Source organism: Engraulis encrasicolus, chromosome 20 (genome assembly GCF_034702125.1).
Source record: "Engraulis encrasicolus isolate BLACKSEA-1 chromosome 20, IST_EnEncr_1.0, whole genome shotgun sequence".
NCBI classification, from domain to species: Eukaryota; Metazoa; Chordata; class Actinopteri; order Clupeiformes; family Engraulidae; genus Engraulis; species Engraulis encrasicolus.
Window position 1 is genome coordinate 32,771,879 of NC_085876.1, and position 15,000 is coordinate 32,786,878.

Below are 15,000 nucleotides of genomic sequence, written 5' to 3' on the forward strand. Positions count from 1 at the left end.
ACACGCACACACGCCCCCACCCCAGTGCTGTTCACTCCTGTTTCCCGTTAGCCTTCCTCCCCGCACCACGTATGGAATGTTTATCTAGCTGGGCTAGCCAGTAGGGCCCGGAGTGCCCAGTCAGTCCACAGATGCATTGTGGGAGCTTGGAGACTGAGCTGCACAAACTCCCCGAGGAGGGGAAGGAGTGCCTTCACCCCGGCAGCTGATAAGGAAAGCATTTCAGAGGTAAACACACACCACATACACACACACACACACACACACACACTCACACACGCCTGGACCAGCACACGCGCACACACGTAAGGAATGACTCCTCTAGCTGGTGGAAGAGAGAAGAGAGGTGTGTGTGTGTGTGTGTGTGTGTGTGTGTGTGTGTGTGTGTGTGTGTGTGTGTGTGTGTGTGTGTGTGTGTGTGTGGAAAGAGAGCTGGGCCAGGGCCAGGCGTGCTGACAGCAGCTGCTGGGGTGGAGAGGCTTACTGATGAGTGTGTGTGTGTAGTGTACGGCTTACTCTGTGTGAGTGAGTGTGTGCGTGTGGTGTGTGTGTGTGTCAAGAGACGTCGTTTCTTCTTCTGCAACCAGTCTACAGTACAGAAACCAACGAACCTCCAGTTACTCCTGGTTAGAGCCTATCTGGCTCTGTACTCCCATACACTCCCAACTGATACATACACATGCAGATTATAAAACAAAACTGCGGGGCCTGCGTCAACATGCCTGATAAATTAGAACAGTGACTACTGACTCATCCAGCGTAACAGGCAAATTAAGACGGCTTCATTTTCAATTCAACCCGCCGTGAACAACACCGAAACTCCACATTTGTTTACACACAAACGTGTTTGTACTAGAAAGGCAGACACACACACATTTCCATACATTCTTAATAATTCAATGAGTCATACCAAAAATGAAACAGTTTGAGTAGATTGTCACCATTTCACACAAAATACAGCCTGACTAAGTGGAAATCCAAAAAACGAAAGCATGAAATCACCTCCAAGATATATATCTACTGTACTTGGAATCTTGTCATGTTGGAGTGTGATCCATGGGCCGATTTGGGCTGACATATACTGTACAAAACGCACCCAGGATTTGTATTCTTTCAGTGCAGTTTCCTCGTTGGGAATAGTGACGGAGCGAGCTGAGGCAGGAGTCAATCATGCAACCATGCCTGTCTATCTTAACCCATCAGCTCCTGCCCACATCATAGACGTCACATCATAGATACCATGTGGGGAGAGAGAGAGAGAGAGAGAGAGAGAGAGAGAGAGAGAGAGAGAGAGAGAGAGAGAGAGAGAGAGAGAGAGAGAGAGAGAGAGAGAGATAGAGAGAGGGCGAGAGAGAGATTGAGGTAGAGAGATGGAGAGAGAGAGAGGGAGAGAGAGAGATTGAGGTAGAGAGATGGAGAGAGAGAGAGAGAGACAGAAAGAAACAGAAAGAGAGACAAACTGAAAGACGGAGACACTGAAAGACAGAGAAACTGACAGAGGGGTGGTGGGAGGGATGGAAAAGGTGGGGGATAGAGAGAAGAAGACATGAGGTGAAGACAAGAGAAGGAGGGGATGGAGGTGAGGTGGAGAGAAGAGTAGGTTTCGTAACTGTGCTCCTCCCTCCTCAATAACAACACAGCACAGGGCGAGCCTGAACCTGCCCCTTGCCACCACTGCAGCTGCCTGGAGCCTCAATACTCCCTTCCCTTGGGAAAACACACACACACGCACACACACACACACACACACACCCACACCCACACACACACACACACACACACACACACACACACACACACACACACACACACACGCGCACGCACAGGCACGCGCACACACAAAAACCCATGTGCGCACGCACACTCACGCACACTCACGCACACACACAAACATGCACGCACACACACTCACACACACGCACACACACGCACACTTTACCATGGCAGCAAACTGTCACAACTATGCAGTTGTGATCATTGCACGGTTGCACAGAATTTCATTGGTTAGCTTGGCTTCATTACAGGTATGGGGGCGCCAGTCCAGCAAGTCTCATCAGGTCTTGAAACAGAAATGTGTGAATCTCAACACACACCTGCACCTCAAGTGCAAAGTCAGCAGCATACCTCACTGTACAGTACATGCATATAACCAGTTTTGACATTATTTTTTTCTGATGGCCCTAATTAACGTCCACAACTTACCACAACATCCCACATTATGACGACAAAGGCAATCTTAGAGCAATTGAGCGAGATTGAAAAAGAAAGCATCTTTACTACAGACTAAGAAGGGGTTTTGTTTGTGTGAGTCACCCGAAACTATGTTGTACCTTAGATGCAGTGGCTACATAAAGATTCACAAGGCATCAGTGACTTGTGATTGGATGGCCAGAAAAATATATCACTTCAGCCAATCAGTGACTGCAGCGATGCACTTAACAACCCCAAGCATCCAATCAGGGAGGGAGGTGTCCTACACTATGGAGACAATGGCAGTATAAGAGCAATTGGCCACCAGGTGAAACAAGGCATCTTCTAGGTAGTGGTTTTATATGAACACCACCCTTTAACTGAGGTGACTCTTGGAAGCAGCAACTGTACCCATAACATAAGATACTATCACTGACATGTGATTGGCTAACAAAACAGGATGATATCACCACAGCCAATCAGTGACTGCAGCGATGCATTTAGCAACACCAAGCATCCAGTCAGGGAAGGAGGCGTCATACACTATGGAGACAATGGTACCCATAACATTCATGAAATATTATTACCAACATGTAATTGGCTAACAAAACAGAATGATACCACCACAGCCAATCAGTGACTGCAGCGATGCATTTAGCAACCACCATGCACCCAGTGAGGAGGGAAGGGCGGGCAGGCGGCAGGGAGGGTATAACTCACCTAGCAGGGCAGGGTTGCTGTTACGGTTTGAGGGTTTGGGAGGGGGCACAGGGGGCTGCTTGGCATGGGGCGCGGGCACGGGCACAGCTGCGGGAACGGGCGCCGTGGAGGGAAGGGGGGCAGCATCCTGATCAGTGGCGTGCGGGGGAGGGGTTGGAGGGGTGGGGGAGACGAGCACCGGGAGAGAGGGCGTATCGCTGGGGATGAGCAGCGACACGGTGCGAGGTGGGGGCTTGGCGATGGGGGGCGCGGCGGACGACGATGATGATGAGGATGAGGAGGAGGAGGAGGAGGAAGAGCCAGGGGGGGTGCCCGCTTGCTCTAAGGAGGAGGAGCCCATCAGCCATTTGGGGGGCAGGATAGCCTGCTTGGGGGGCTGCGGTTGGTCATCCTTCTGATGGCCGTCCCGGTCGGCTCCCGGCACAGGCTCGGCAGCGAAGCGCACGCCAGCAAGGGGCTCTGACGGCAGGACAGGAGTCACACACACACACACAGAGCACAGCACAGCACAAGACACACAAGGAGCACACAGCACACAGCATGCAGTGCACAGACACACACATACACGCACACACACACATACACAAACACACACACAAATCACAAGTGAATACACAAGACACACGAGACACGGGACAGACAGCATGCAGTCCAACACAGACAGCGTTACACACGTGTGCACGCATGCACACACGCACGCATGTTCACCACAAGTAAATACACAACACACCAACACAGAGCAAAGAACAGCCAGCATGCATTGCACACCGTTCCATACGCATCAGACATAAAAAGACACCGACGTCAGAAAACACCACACACCAACACAAACAGCAGCAGCGCAAACAAAAACAGACGTGAAAACCACACGCGACACAGTTCATAGGAAATTTGTGCGCACACCATTAAAAATGTTGACCGTGAGACGCAAAACAAAGCACCACCGCAGACGAATATGTACATTAACGTACAGTGCACAGAGTCAAAAGCAGAGGTAGGACAGGCATAGGGGTTAGAACAGGAAACAGAGTAGGGCACACACACACACACACAGAAATATTTATAAGTATTAGATCATTGAGTGCACACACACACATGCGCACACAAATTAAGACCCACAGGAAAGAGACATTGAGAAGAACAAAGGACAAACACACACACACACAGATGTACACAAGGATGAAGGAACACACACATGCGCGCACGCACACGCACACGCACACACACACACACACAGTGAAGACAAGGGAACAAAAACAGTATTCATGTGAGCAAACTGAAGGTGACAACACAACAGCACACAACAAGCACAACGGTGCACTGCACTGTGGGAAAATAAACACGACATACAAACTCAAGCACCTTAATAGCACACATGCACACCAAGAGCACACAATACATATATAAAACACACAATTGTAACACACTCACAATTCTAACACACACACATACACTTTTAACACAAACACACACACACTTGTAACACACACGCGTGTAACACACACAGCAAACAAACATTAAAGGTGCACTGTGTAGGATGTGGCCAGAGTAGTGCAACTACTCTGCTCATTGAAACTCTGCTCCTTATTGCAAAATATGATCTTTAAATGAATATGTACTAAGTAATAAACCAATATTTACTAGTATGACCGAAGTACAGCAATTTTTGCAGCTAAAAATGGCTAAATGGCTAAAAATCTTACACAGTGCACCTTTAAGTGCAAAAAAGTCTAAAAAACTAAATCACAAGCACACATATACCTAAACACACTAACAGCCAATACATACACAACAAGATAAAACACATACACACACATACACAGACTAAGTGTGAACTCATTTCAACAAGTGTGTGTGTATGTGTGTGGGCATGTGCCTTGCGGCGTGTGAGGAAGGAGTGGGGGCTGAGCAGTGTAGCGGTAGCAGCTCCGGGCGCTTGGAGCGTTAAGCAGCTTTCAGAGAGCTGAGCTTAGCGCGGCGTGGCGTATTGCACTGTTGAAGACCTGGGGGGAACCTGCCACGCCAATATTACGCTGCTGGAACATTCTTCACACTTTTTAGCGGGAAAATTGACTCCATGTTACCCAACCCCCTGCAAACTCTGTGTGTGCGTGTGCGTGTGAGTGTGCGTGTGTGTGTGTGTGTGTGTGTGTGTGTGTGTGTGTGTGTGTGTGTGTGTGTGTGTGTGTGTGTGCGTGTGCGTGTGAGTGTGCGTGTGCGTTGCCTTGGAGTGAGAGAGTGTCTTGCTTGTATGTCAAGTCTGTGTTAGTGAGTCTTCATTTTTTGGTGCCTTGTTTGTCACATTTTTCTCTCACTTTTAGGAGGAAAATCAACCTAAGACACACTCAACCGCAACCTAAGAACAGTCATGCATCCAAAATTACTTAACATATGTAGATTTAACTTCCAGGAAACAAAAGCGGATATACTCGTCCTTTCTTTTCAAACCCAAATGTCTTTGGTGGACAACAAAAACAAGAGAATTTGTGTTGCTGTTCCAAGAATTTTGGAGGGGAGTCCGGGACTGTACATACAAACACTTTCTTAAAATGTATTGACATGAAAGATGAAAGAAAGCTAGAGTTTCCTCACCTGTGGGTGGCCGGCTCTCCTCTGTGATGGGCGACTGTCTGGGCAGCGTTGCGCGGCGGTCGGCCTCCGAGACGGGCCTGGTCCTCTGGCCCTCCTCCGAGGCGCTCTTCTGCAGCCCCGGCCTCACGTCGCCCATCTCCGAGTACGGCCTCCGCGCGTCTCTCCTCTCGTCCCTCCTGTCGCGCTCTCGCTCGTCCCTGCGATCCCTCTCTCGCTCATCTCTCCGGTCGCGATCCTCCCGCCAGTCCCTTCTGTCGCGATCGTCTCTCCGTTCGTTCTCGTCTCTCCTCTCCACGTCGTCTCTTCTGTCTCGCTCTCGCTCGTCTCGCCTGTCTCGGTCGTCCCGTCGCTCTTCTCGTTCGCCTCTGACTCTGTCCCTCTCGTCTCGTCTGTCGTCTCTCTCAGGCCGGTCGTCCCTGCGGTCCCGTTTGTCTCTGGGGTCAGCGCGCTCGTCTCTCCTGTCCCCTCGTCTGTCCCGATCATCGCGATCGTCTCTCCTCGGCCTGTCGTCCCTGCGATCGTCCCTCGATTCTCGCCCTCTGTCGTCTCTCCTCTCATCTCCCCTCCTGTCCTCTCTTCTGTCGTCTCTTCTTTCATCTCTCCTGTCATCCTTTCTGTCATCTTTTCGGTCATCCCTCCAGTCTCTCCTCTCCTCCTTTTTATCATCTCTCCTATCGTCCCGCCTCTCCTCTCTCCTGTCATCCCTCCTATCGTCTCGCCTCTCCTCTCTCCTGTCCTCCTTCCTCTCGTCTCTCCTCGTGCGTCCGTCGTCCGTGGCCGCTCCTCGGGGCAGCGATGCCGTCCTCCTGTCGTCAGGCGCTGCCAGGCGGCCGCTGAGGTTGAGGTCGGAGTTGATGCGCGTGCGGGCGTCCACGTCGAGGGGCGGGGCGCGCCTCTTGCGCTCGGAGGCGGCGTCGGACGGGGCGCGGCTGCGGCGGTCGGGCTCCGGCACCAGGCTGCTCTTGCGCTCGCCCTCGGAGCCCTGGGGCAGCCAGGTGGGGTTCACCCGGGGCGGCTCGGAACCCCCGAACACGGACGAGCGGTCGTCGCGGTCGCGATCCCGCTCCCGATCTCGGTCTCTGTCGCGGTCGCCTCCCACCGCATGGCCGTTCTTGGCTGGACCCTTGGAGTTGGCATTGTTGGTTTCTAGGAAAACGTTGCAAACAGACCTTAATAAATAATCCTAGGTCCGCTAATGCGTAAATGCTCTCATTGTCTAAGAAAAAGGATTCTTTATATTGCACATTCCACTACACACACACATATCCACATAAACACATATTACTAGGGCAATTGGATTTGAAAAGATGATAAAGATTTGATACAGCTGTAAGTGCAGCGATACTTTGTAGCTTCGGCTGCCTTTGGTGTGTTCCTAGGGTAACATGAAATTAGACAAGCAAGCACTAGTGATGAGAGCCGCACCATTTTCAGGAATCTCTTTGAGGACGCCGCGTTGAATCAGCTCCTCTCTGGGCCTCCTCATAGAGATCTTACGCTCAAGCACTGAGAGAGAGATAGCATAAAAAAAAAAAAACAGACCGATTACATTAACATTTATAAAATAAAAAAGGTCTGCTTCAAAGAAAATGTCTTTGTACACTTTGTTTGTATTTATTGTCTTATAAGTCATCAAGTCGGTACCTTCTGAGGTCTCCTTGAACTTCTCGCTGCTCTTCTTCTTCCTCCACTTCCAGGGCTTGAAGATCTTGCCCAGGCTGTGGAACTTGCCCTTGCTCTTTGTGTGGCCCACGCTCTCGCCCGCGCTACCCCCATCGCTGCCCGCTCTGCTGTGCCGATGGTCACCATCATCATCTGAGACAAAACACACACACAGAGAAGGAGAGAACTGCCGTTAAACAAAATCAAAAAAGGCACCGCACACTGCTTAGTGTTCTTTTTCTTACTTTATTTTTCAGAGCGAAAAACGTGCTTCGCCCAGTGCGCCACCAGGTTCGCTCTTTCCTGCACCTGCATTGCTGAGGGCTTGTCCACAAGGACTTCTGCACTTCTGCATCTATGGCAGATATATACTTTGATAGAGAACTGACATTACTTGTATGTATAATATAAGTAATGTGTTAATTGAGAGGAAGACGGTGAGAACGAGACCCATATCTGTCTGAAAAAGATGTATACTAAAGATGTATACTAAAGAGAGAGAGCGAGAGCAAGAGAGAGAGAAAGGGGTGAAGAGAAATAGGGAGAAGATGCCGAAAGACATGTAGTACATGTAGTAAATAAAAGAACTACCGTAAAAGGTGGCTGAAACGGAGATAATCATTTACCCGGCCAGGCAAGACCCACGTCGTCAGCAAACAAATGTCATTACAATGTGGGTCTAGCACGGCTAGGCAAGATAAATGTGTCTACACAGCAAATAATTGCTGGACTGGCAGAGGCCAACACTCCATATGCGCTATGCATGAGTGAATGTGGCTCTAAAGGGCTCCTGAAGGTCACTCCCACAGGGTATATACACCAATCTTGAAGTCAAATTTACTACCATTTAATACCCTTTTTCACTACCTTTAGATTTTTTTTACAACCATCACAACACTCCGATGCAAGTACTAACAAGACATCTTTTGTCATTTCTACCTCCTTAACATTACATTACACTTCCGTTTTTTTGCAAAAAGATGCCCGAAAGGGAGCAGTAGCCTACGGCAGGACTGTACCATACTCAGGGTACCCCAGTCAGGATGGGGGAGAGCACTGGTTAATTACTCCCCCCACTAACCTGGCAGGTTGGCTACCTGACGCCCTAACCACATAACCATGACTGCCCCTCGTACTGCCCTCAGATACAGAATCAATCCATTTTTTTGTCAAAATGTCAAAACAACAAAAAATAATACCTAATTTTTCTAAAAACAATACCTTTTGAGCAAATTTACAACTTTTAAGGCCATTAAATTTTGGCTTTTTAATTTATCACCTTTTAATACTTTTTAAAGCCCTGCATACACCCTGCTCCCAACAACAAGAGCAGCCAGTCACACTAGGCAAGGCAAGGCAAGGCAATGCCAGGCCATTTTTTTTTATTTTTTATAGCGCATTTCAATACAAGAGTGCAACTCAATGTGCTTTACAAAAAAAGAGCACCCCCAAGAGCACTAAGGGCACCCGTTTAAAGGAGCACTCCTGCCAATTTCAGTGTGCTGTTGTATTGCTCACGCTAACCTTGACTTGTTAGTACCCGGTGATGCTGCATTTTTTCGGCTCAGCCGTTTCCGAGATCTGAGCTTTTCTAATGGGGGCAGATTTTGTTTACATTTGAAATTTTCTTAACACAGGCCTACTCCAAATGTTTTCCGAAAGGGAATCGCTGTTTGCTAATTGTCTGCTGATGTTGCATAACCTTTTGAATGCTTCTGGGAATAAATAAAGATGTTTTTTTTTATGTAAACAAACACCTGCCCCCATTACAATGACCAGGATCTCGGAGGGAAAAAAAATCTCAGGTACTGACAAGTCCAGGGTAGTGTGAGCATTACAACTGCATGCTGAAATTGGCTTGAGTTATCCTTTAATTGAGCAGTCAACCCAGCATTCACAGTAATCATCCGCTGCTCTCCCATGACAAACTCAACATCTCATAAAAAATGTGTAACAGCTGACCTTTAAGCCTCCTCCCCAAACCCTCCAACACACACACACACACACAAGCGTACGTACACACGCACATACGCACCATGCACAGATGGCCCTTCTGTGTATGTGTCCATGATTTATCACTGTTTAATATTAGTATGGCTATATATCCGCATACCCGCAGCAATGTGCTAGCTCACAGAGCAGAATATATCTGCCACAGATGCAGAAGTGCAAAGCCAGAAATGGATGTTTCATTTAGCAAGTGGGAGAGGAAAGATGGTAGGCGGTGGACTTCGTAAGATGGAGATAGCAGACAGTAATGAAGTGCGAGTTTCAAACAGCCTCTGACCCGCAAGAAAGCAAGCCGGAGCTGAGTGTCTTTACTATATCGTTATATAGTGAGAAATAAACCAATGAGGGAGAAGAATGGCTGTGCCTGAAGCCAATTTAAATAAAGATGTCTCTTAAAGATAGGGCTCATCAAAAACAGGGTGTCAGAGGCAGTTAGACCTGTTGTTGCACATAAAAGTTAAAACCAAGAACAGCAGCCTCCAAGCCATCGAAGCATAATTTGTTAGAAGAGCATGCGGATAAAGAAGTGTCCTTTTTCTGATACACGGTAGACCTTAAAGTCAATTGCTTTGGAGAAAATGTTCTTTTCAGTCAAGTGGTCAATAGGTACAGTAAAGAATGACTCTGAAGGGGGCCATTTTATGGGCAATAACTACAATGCTGAACAATATCCCAGAAGTTTAAATGCTCTCTTCTGCCACAATGTGTTCAGGTGCTTCATCAGCATTTTCATAGTCATGTGCAATAAATAGCCAAGGCCTTCAAACATTTTACTCAAAGTTCACCGTGAGCTATTTAATACACTAACTTTAGAGGCAGCTTGAAGGATTTGAGACTCTGGTTTCATCACACATAATCAGCATGTCAGCACCACACGCTAAAATCAGCTGACCACCAGCAAGCAGTCAGTCACATCACCTCCATGACAACAACAAGCCCACAATGGATGATCATGACATGTCAGCATGACTAGCTAGCCCGTGTAGCTAAAAATAAAACAGCCAACTACGAGGCATATGGAGGCCACATGCAATTGCAACACAGAAGCCGCATGCGATACCGTGAATCACACAGCTGTGTGAGTGTGGGAGTGAGCTGAGTGACACTGGGAGGGAAAAGGAAGGGTGCACTACGAGTCACCAATACCTGTGAGATGAGTCGTGAAGAGAGACACCCACAAACACACACACAAGAGTGCGAACACATACACACGCAGACACAAGCACACACACAAGCACACACACCTCATTCGAGACAAAAAAATGTGCTATTTATGTCTTTGTTATTAGAAGGAGTCTCGATATGGCGCAATGGGATCAGATGTCTAATGGCTGTTATTATCATTACACAACTGCTCAAGGACAGACAGGGCGAACTCAGAGTGTTTAATTGCTGATATGGATTTCACTGAAAGAACATAATTACAATAAAAGGTCAACTGTTCTGTTTGCTTTTGCAGTTAATGATCTATTCATTTATTAAACAGATTAGACATTCCAGCAATCGAAACACGTCACACCTGACCCTACTACTCACTGTATAATTCCACTGAGTCTAAAATAGAGCGTCATTGGTCAAGAATGGAAAGAAGTGTAAATGAACCTTGATGAAAGTTTAAACTTACTTAAACTGAAATTTGTCATGCCTTATTGAAAGCAATCTTTGTTCCTTGGCATTAAAGGTAAAAACTGTATCAGGACCATATTATAAAGCAACTTCAAACGGTACCGGAGGAAAATCCAAAGAGGGAATTGCAAAATGACATTGTGCAAGAGTACAGTTGATGCTGTGATCAGCCACTCTGGAATGCTGAGCAACTTTGCATAGGCCTAATGTTTGCATACACAAGAGCTGCACTAACCTGGGGGGCAAAGACAGGGGAACCACGGGATACACACGGCCAACTGACACATTCAAAGTGAGCGGAAACAAAACTGATATAAACTCAACCCCCCATGTTATTGCTGTTTTTGTGTTTGACAAGAGGTTCTTCTTATAAAAAAAGAAGATGGCGCAGTAGACTGCCTACCCTGGTGCAGCTCTGAGAGGACAATGCCTCAGTGAGGCCAAGGTAATTAAGGCGTGTGTTGAGTGCTGGATAGGGGCACTGACTGTGCGTGTTCTGGATCCCTGGTGGCGTCGTGTTCTAAATAAGAAGTCATGCCAAGGCCACGCGTGCCACACAGACCCCCCCAGACAGGTGCTGAGGTCACAGCCTGTGCCACTGCCCAGGAACAACCTCACCCTCAGACAGTAACAAACACACGCACACAGGCACGCACGTACACCTGGGTCAAAGACGAAACAGGGTTTCCAGGACTCCAAAAAATAAAACTGTTCCCTGACACCGTTCTTCAACTTTTTTGGGTACATTGGAGTGTAGAGTGATTAAGTTTATTATTTTCTGTTCAGAAAATAGTAAGGAATATGCATTTTTACCTCATTTTTACCCTTAAAATATCATTCAGTGTAATACGGTGTTAAACAGTTGATAATGCAAAAACATATAGATGACATTAAAAAACTGAAATAAGCTACATAACATAGTAAAGGGCTATATTTAAGGTCTTCATCAAACCAAAAAAAATTCTAGTAAAAGGCATTTTCAAATAGTTTTTGCAGTGTTTGTAGTCATTCACCGAGTGCATTTCACCCATTTGGCTTTAAGAAGTTTTTCCACGGAAGAGAAAATCAGTTTAAAATACACAATTATTCATTTGTTGTATGCCCCCGCATGTGTTGTGCTAAACAAATAAGTTTCATAAGAATTTGACTTTATTTTCACATAAAAATGTGCATTTCAATGAATGACCACAACTATTACACTGAATGATGCCTTGGCAAAAAGCCTAAACAAACAGCTACTTTTCATTGCTATCATATTGTTACCATCATACTACAGTACTCAACGTCCTGAATGAGTGACAACAATAACAGATGTTGTCAAATAATTGGTATTTTACTTAATATTGGGGCATTAAAAAGTGTTTTGAAGAACTTCCAAGATCACAAGCTTAGAGGTGGGCTACTTCTTAGGCCTAAAACAATAAAAAAGAAAATGTTGTCTGTCAACCTGCATATTTCGGGGATCTCGATTAGGGTGTTCTGATAATTCATGTACAACTTCCAAAATCCCAGAATCTACCCAGTAATATGGTTTCTACATGGTAATAACAATGTTGTAATGGAAATAACAATAAAAGTCATAATTTCAAGTAGTGTCATCATATTATTGTATCTTATAGTAATATTGCAACTTATATTGCCGTTTTGATTCTTAATATACAACTATGAACTGATTACACTGAATGAAATGGCCCTTACACTGCATGTCACTGAATGACATCTCTTACACTGAAGGACGACCAAATACTTTTCACCTTATTTTTACCTTTTTACAAGCACACAGTTAGTCACCTACATGAAACAATGACTTTGACCCACAGTGTTTACTATGCCTATTTAGAAAATATGCTTGTTTGGATGAATATCTGAGTATAAAAGTATTTTTTGACATTTCACTGAATGACATCTGTTTTTGTGGACGTTGTTACCACAAGATAGAAATACAGAATTTTAGACTATTGAAGAACAAGACTCTCCCTTTGCATCATCACTTAAGGGGTCCCTAGGGGTCCTTTTGATGATGTCACATATTGTTGTGTGACTTTCACTTTTTATTTTGATTTAAAAGCACCATGTTGATCTTATTACACTGAATGATATCTAAGGAATTGAAAATCCGGACAAAAGTCCCCAGATGATTTGAATATCAAAACAAAATGGTAACGAAACATGCTTTTAATACAATAACAAGAACACTTCTAGAATTATGCCCAGAGAGTGAAAAAAGAATTTTGTTCGTCATTTTGCATAATTATTCAAGGATGTATTGATGATTTTTAAGTTCGGACCATTACACTGAATGACATTTTTGCACTTTATGAGATTATTTCACACATACATTGACAATTATTTTTCTTTAAATGTTACTGGAATGAGAAACCAGACTATGCTGTTTATCAGCATAACATTCAAAATTCATTAATTTACTTTTTTGATAGTTAAATGAGTGCGGAACAAAAAAAATGCACGTCTCGTCTTTGACCCACCTGCACGCTAACACGCACACAAATACTAGATATCCTGCCAGATTGTGTACACAGTACAAGTAGTACATCCAGTAGTAGGGGTCAACACAGACACCGATCCAGACATACTCCATATGCAGCATGCATGCCAATGAGAACATAGCGTACAGTAACTAACTTCCATGCACTTGCACTAGCGGCGCAGCTGAAGACAGACGGAGAATGGGAGGGGTAGCACAGGGTGATGGAAAGTGGGAGTTGGACAGAGGACATAGAGTAGAGTAGGGGGAGAAAAGGAGGTGAGGAAGGGGGATATGCCATGAGGAGGGGAGGAGGGGAGGAGGGGAGGAGGGGAGGAGGCGAGGAGGGGAAGAGGGGTCCAGGCCATGAGGAGATAAGGGGGCTGGAAGGGAGACAGACAGACACCAGCTTCAGATAATGAACAGACGTCTAAGTACACTCTGTGCCCAGTACCATGTCCTCCATTACTGTAAATAATGCAACAAGCACAAATAAAAAAGAGGGAGAAATAGAGATGATGTGAAAGTGAGAGGTGGATGGAGAGAGAGAGAGAGAGAGAGAGAGAGAGAGAGAGAGAGAGAGAGAGAGAGAGAGAGAGAGAGAGAGAGAGAGAGAGAGAGAGAGAGAGAGAGAGAGAGAGAGAGAGAAGACAGATAATGAAAGGTCAGGTGAAGGATGAGAGACAATGGACAGAATAATGAAATGGAATAGAATAAAATGTCTCTATTGTCATCATAGAACGTGACACTGGACAGACCAAGTAGTATTACATCAAGACAATGGCAACACTTGCCAGTGCATGTGCTCCAACTATCTGGTGTGTGCACAGCACGTCTGCACACATACTGTACATGTGAGAGGGTGTCGGAGTGAACCATTCATTAGATTGTCTGAGGTATGCTCTAGGGATGCAAATTATCGATTAATTCATTAATCATTAGTTGATAGTCTTATCGATCGACTTACGATTAATTGATAAGCAGCGTTTTCCCCCCGAAATCTCAATGTTTCTCGGAAAAAAACTACTAAATTTATTAAAAATTGAGATGAAATACCACATTTAAATTAATTCTATTTCAATTCTTTAATCCAAAGATGATTTGAATTTTCCCACTATTCACACTCCTCTTCACACACACTCTTCAAATGCCCATTTCACCTTGGTCTCTTGTCAGTTGAATTTTCGATTAATTGCGATTAATGTTTTTTAATCGATTAATGCATTGATCAATTAAAGATGATTAATCTATTTATCGTTTGCATACCTAGTATGCTCTTTACATATCTATAAAAGGAGATGACAGAACAGAGGATGACAGAACAGAGAGGAAGGGGCGGTTGGGCCGGTGGCTGATTAAACTACTCCCTCAGCCACTTAAATCAACCATTAGAAGGTTTTGTGCTCCAGAGGTTGGAAACAGAATTGTTTAACTGCAGAGGGATACATCCCATCTCTAAACTTTATCAGTTTGTAGAGTATGTCATTTTATATTGATCATTTTCAAAATGTACGCAGTCCATTTACAACTTGGATCTTTTCATGAATATTTCAAGCAATACAGTGATATTTACCAGTCTGACCAAAGGACGGTAAGCTTTGTGGGCAAAGACATTTATGACAAAATGGCGAACACGGAGAAGATCACCTATTCATCATATAAAAAGTGTACATTTCCAAGCCATAATTAACACATAGAAATTGATGTTGGTGGAT

The 15,000-nt window shown here is 45.4% G+C and overlaps 1 protein-coding gene across 5 annotated transcripts in view; it reads right to left on the reverse strand.

Moving 5' to 3' along the window:
• Positions 1-15,000, reverse strand: part of phactr4a (phosphatase and actin regulator 4a) — a 71,346-nt gene that overhangs the window by 17,414 nt on the left and 38,932 nt on the right. For 4 of the 5 annotated variants that reach the window (XM_063185792.1, XM_063185791.1, XM_063185790.1 and 1 more), the window contains 4 exons: positions 7,147-7,317; positions 6,928-7,008; positions 5,503-6,648; positions 2,911-3,369 (listed from right to left, as the gene is read on the reverse strand). In XM_063185792.1, the coding sequence (XP_063041862.1) occupies positions 2,911-3,369; positions 5,503-6,648; positions 6,928-7,008; positions 7,147-7,317 (1,857 nt within the window). The remainder of the gene's footprint in view (positions 1-2,910; positions 3,370-5,502; positions 6,649-6,927; positions 7,009-7,146; positions 7,318-15,000) is intronic. The other variant, XM_063185794.1, reaches the window with a different exon arrangement.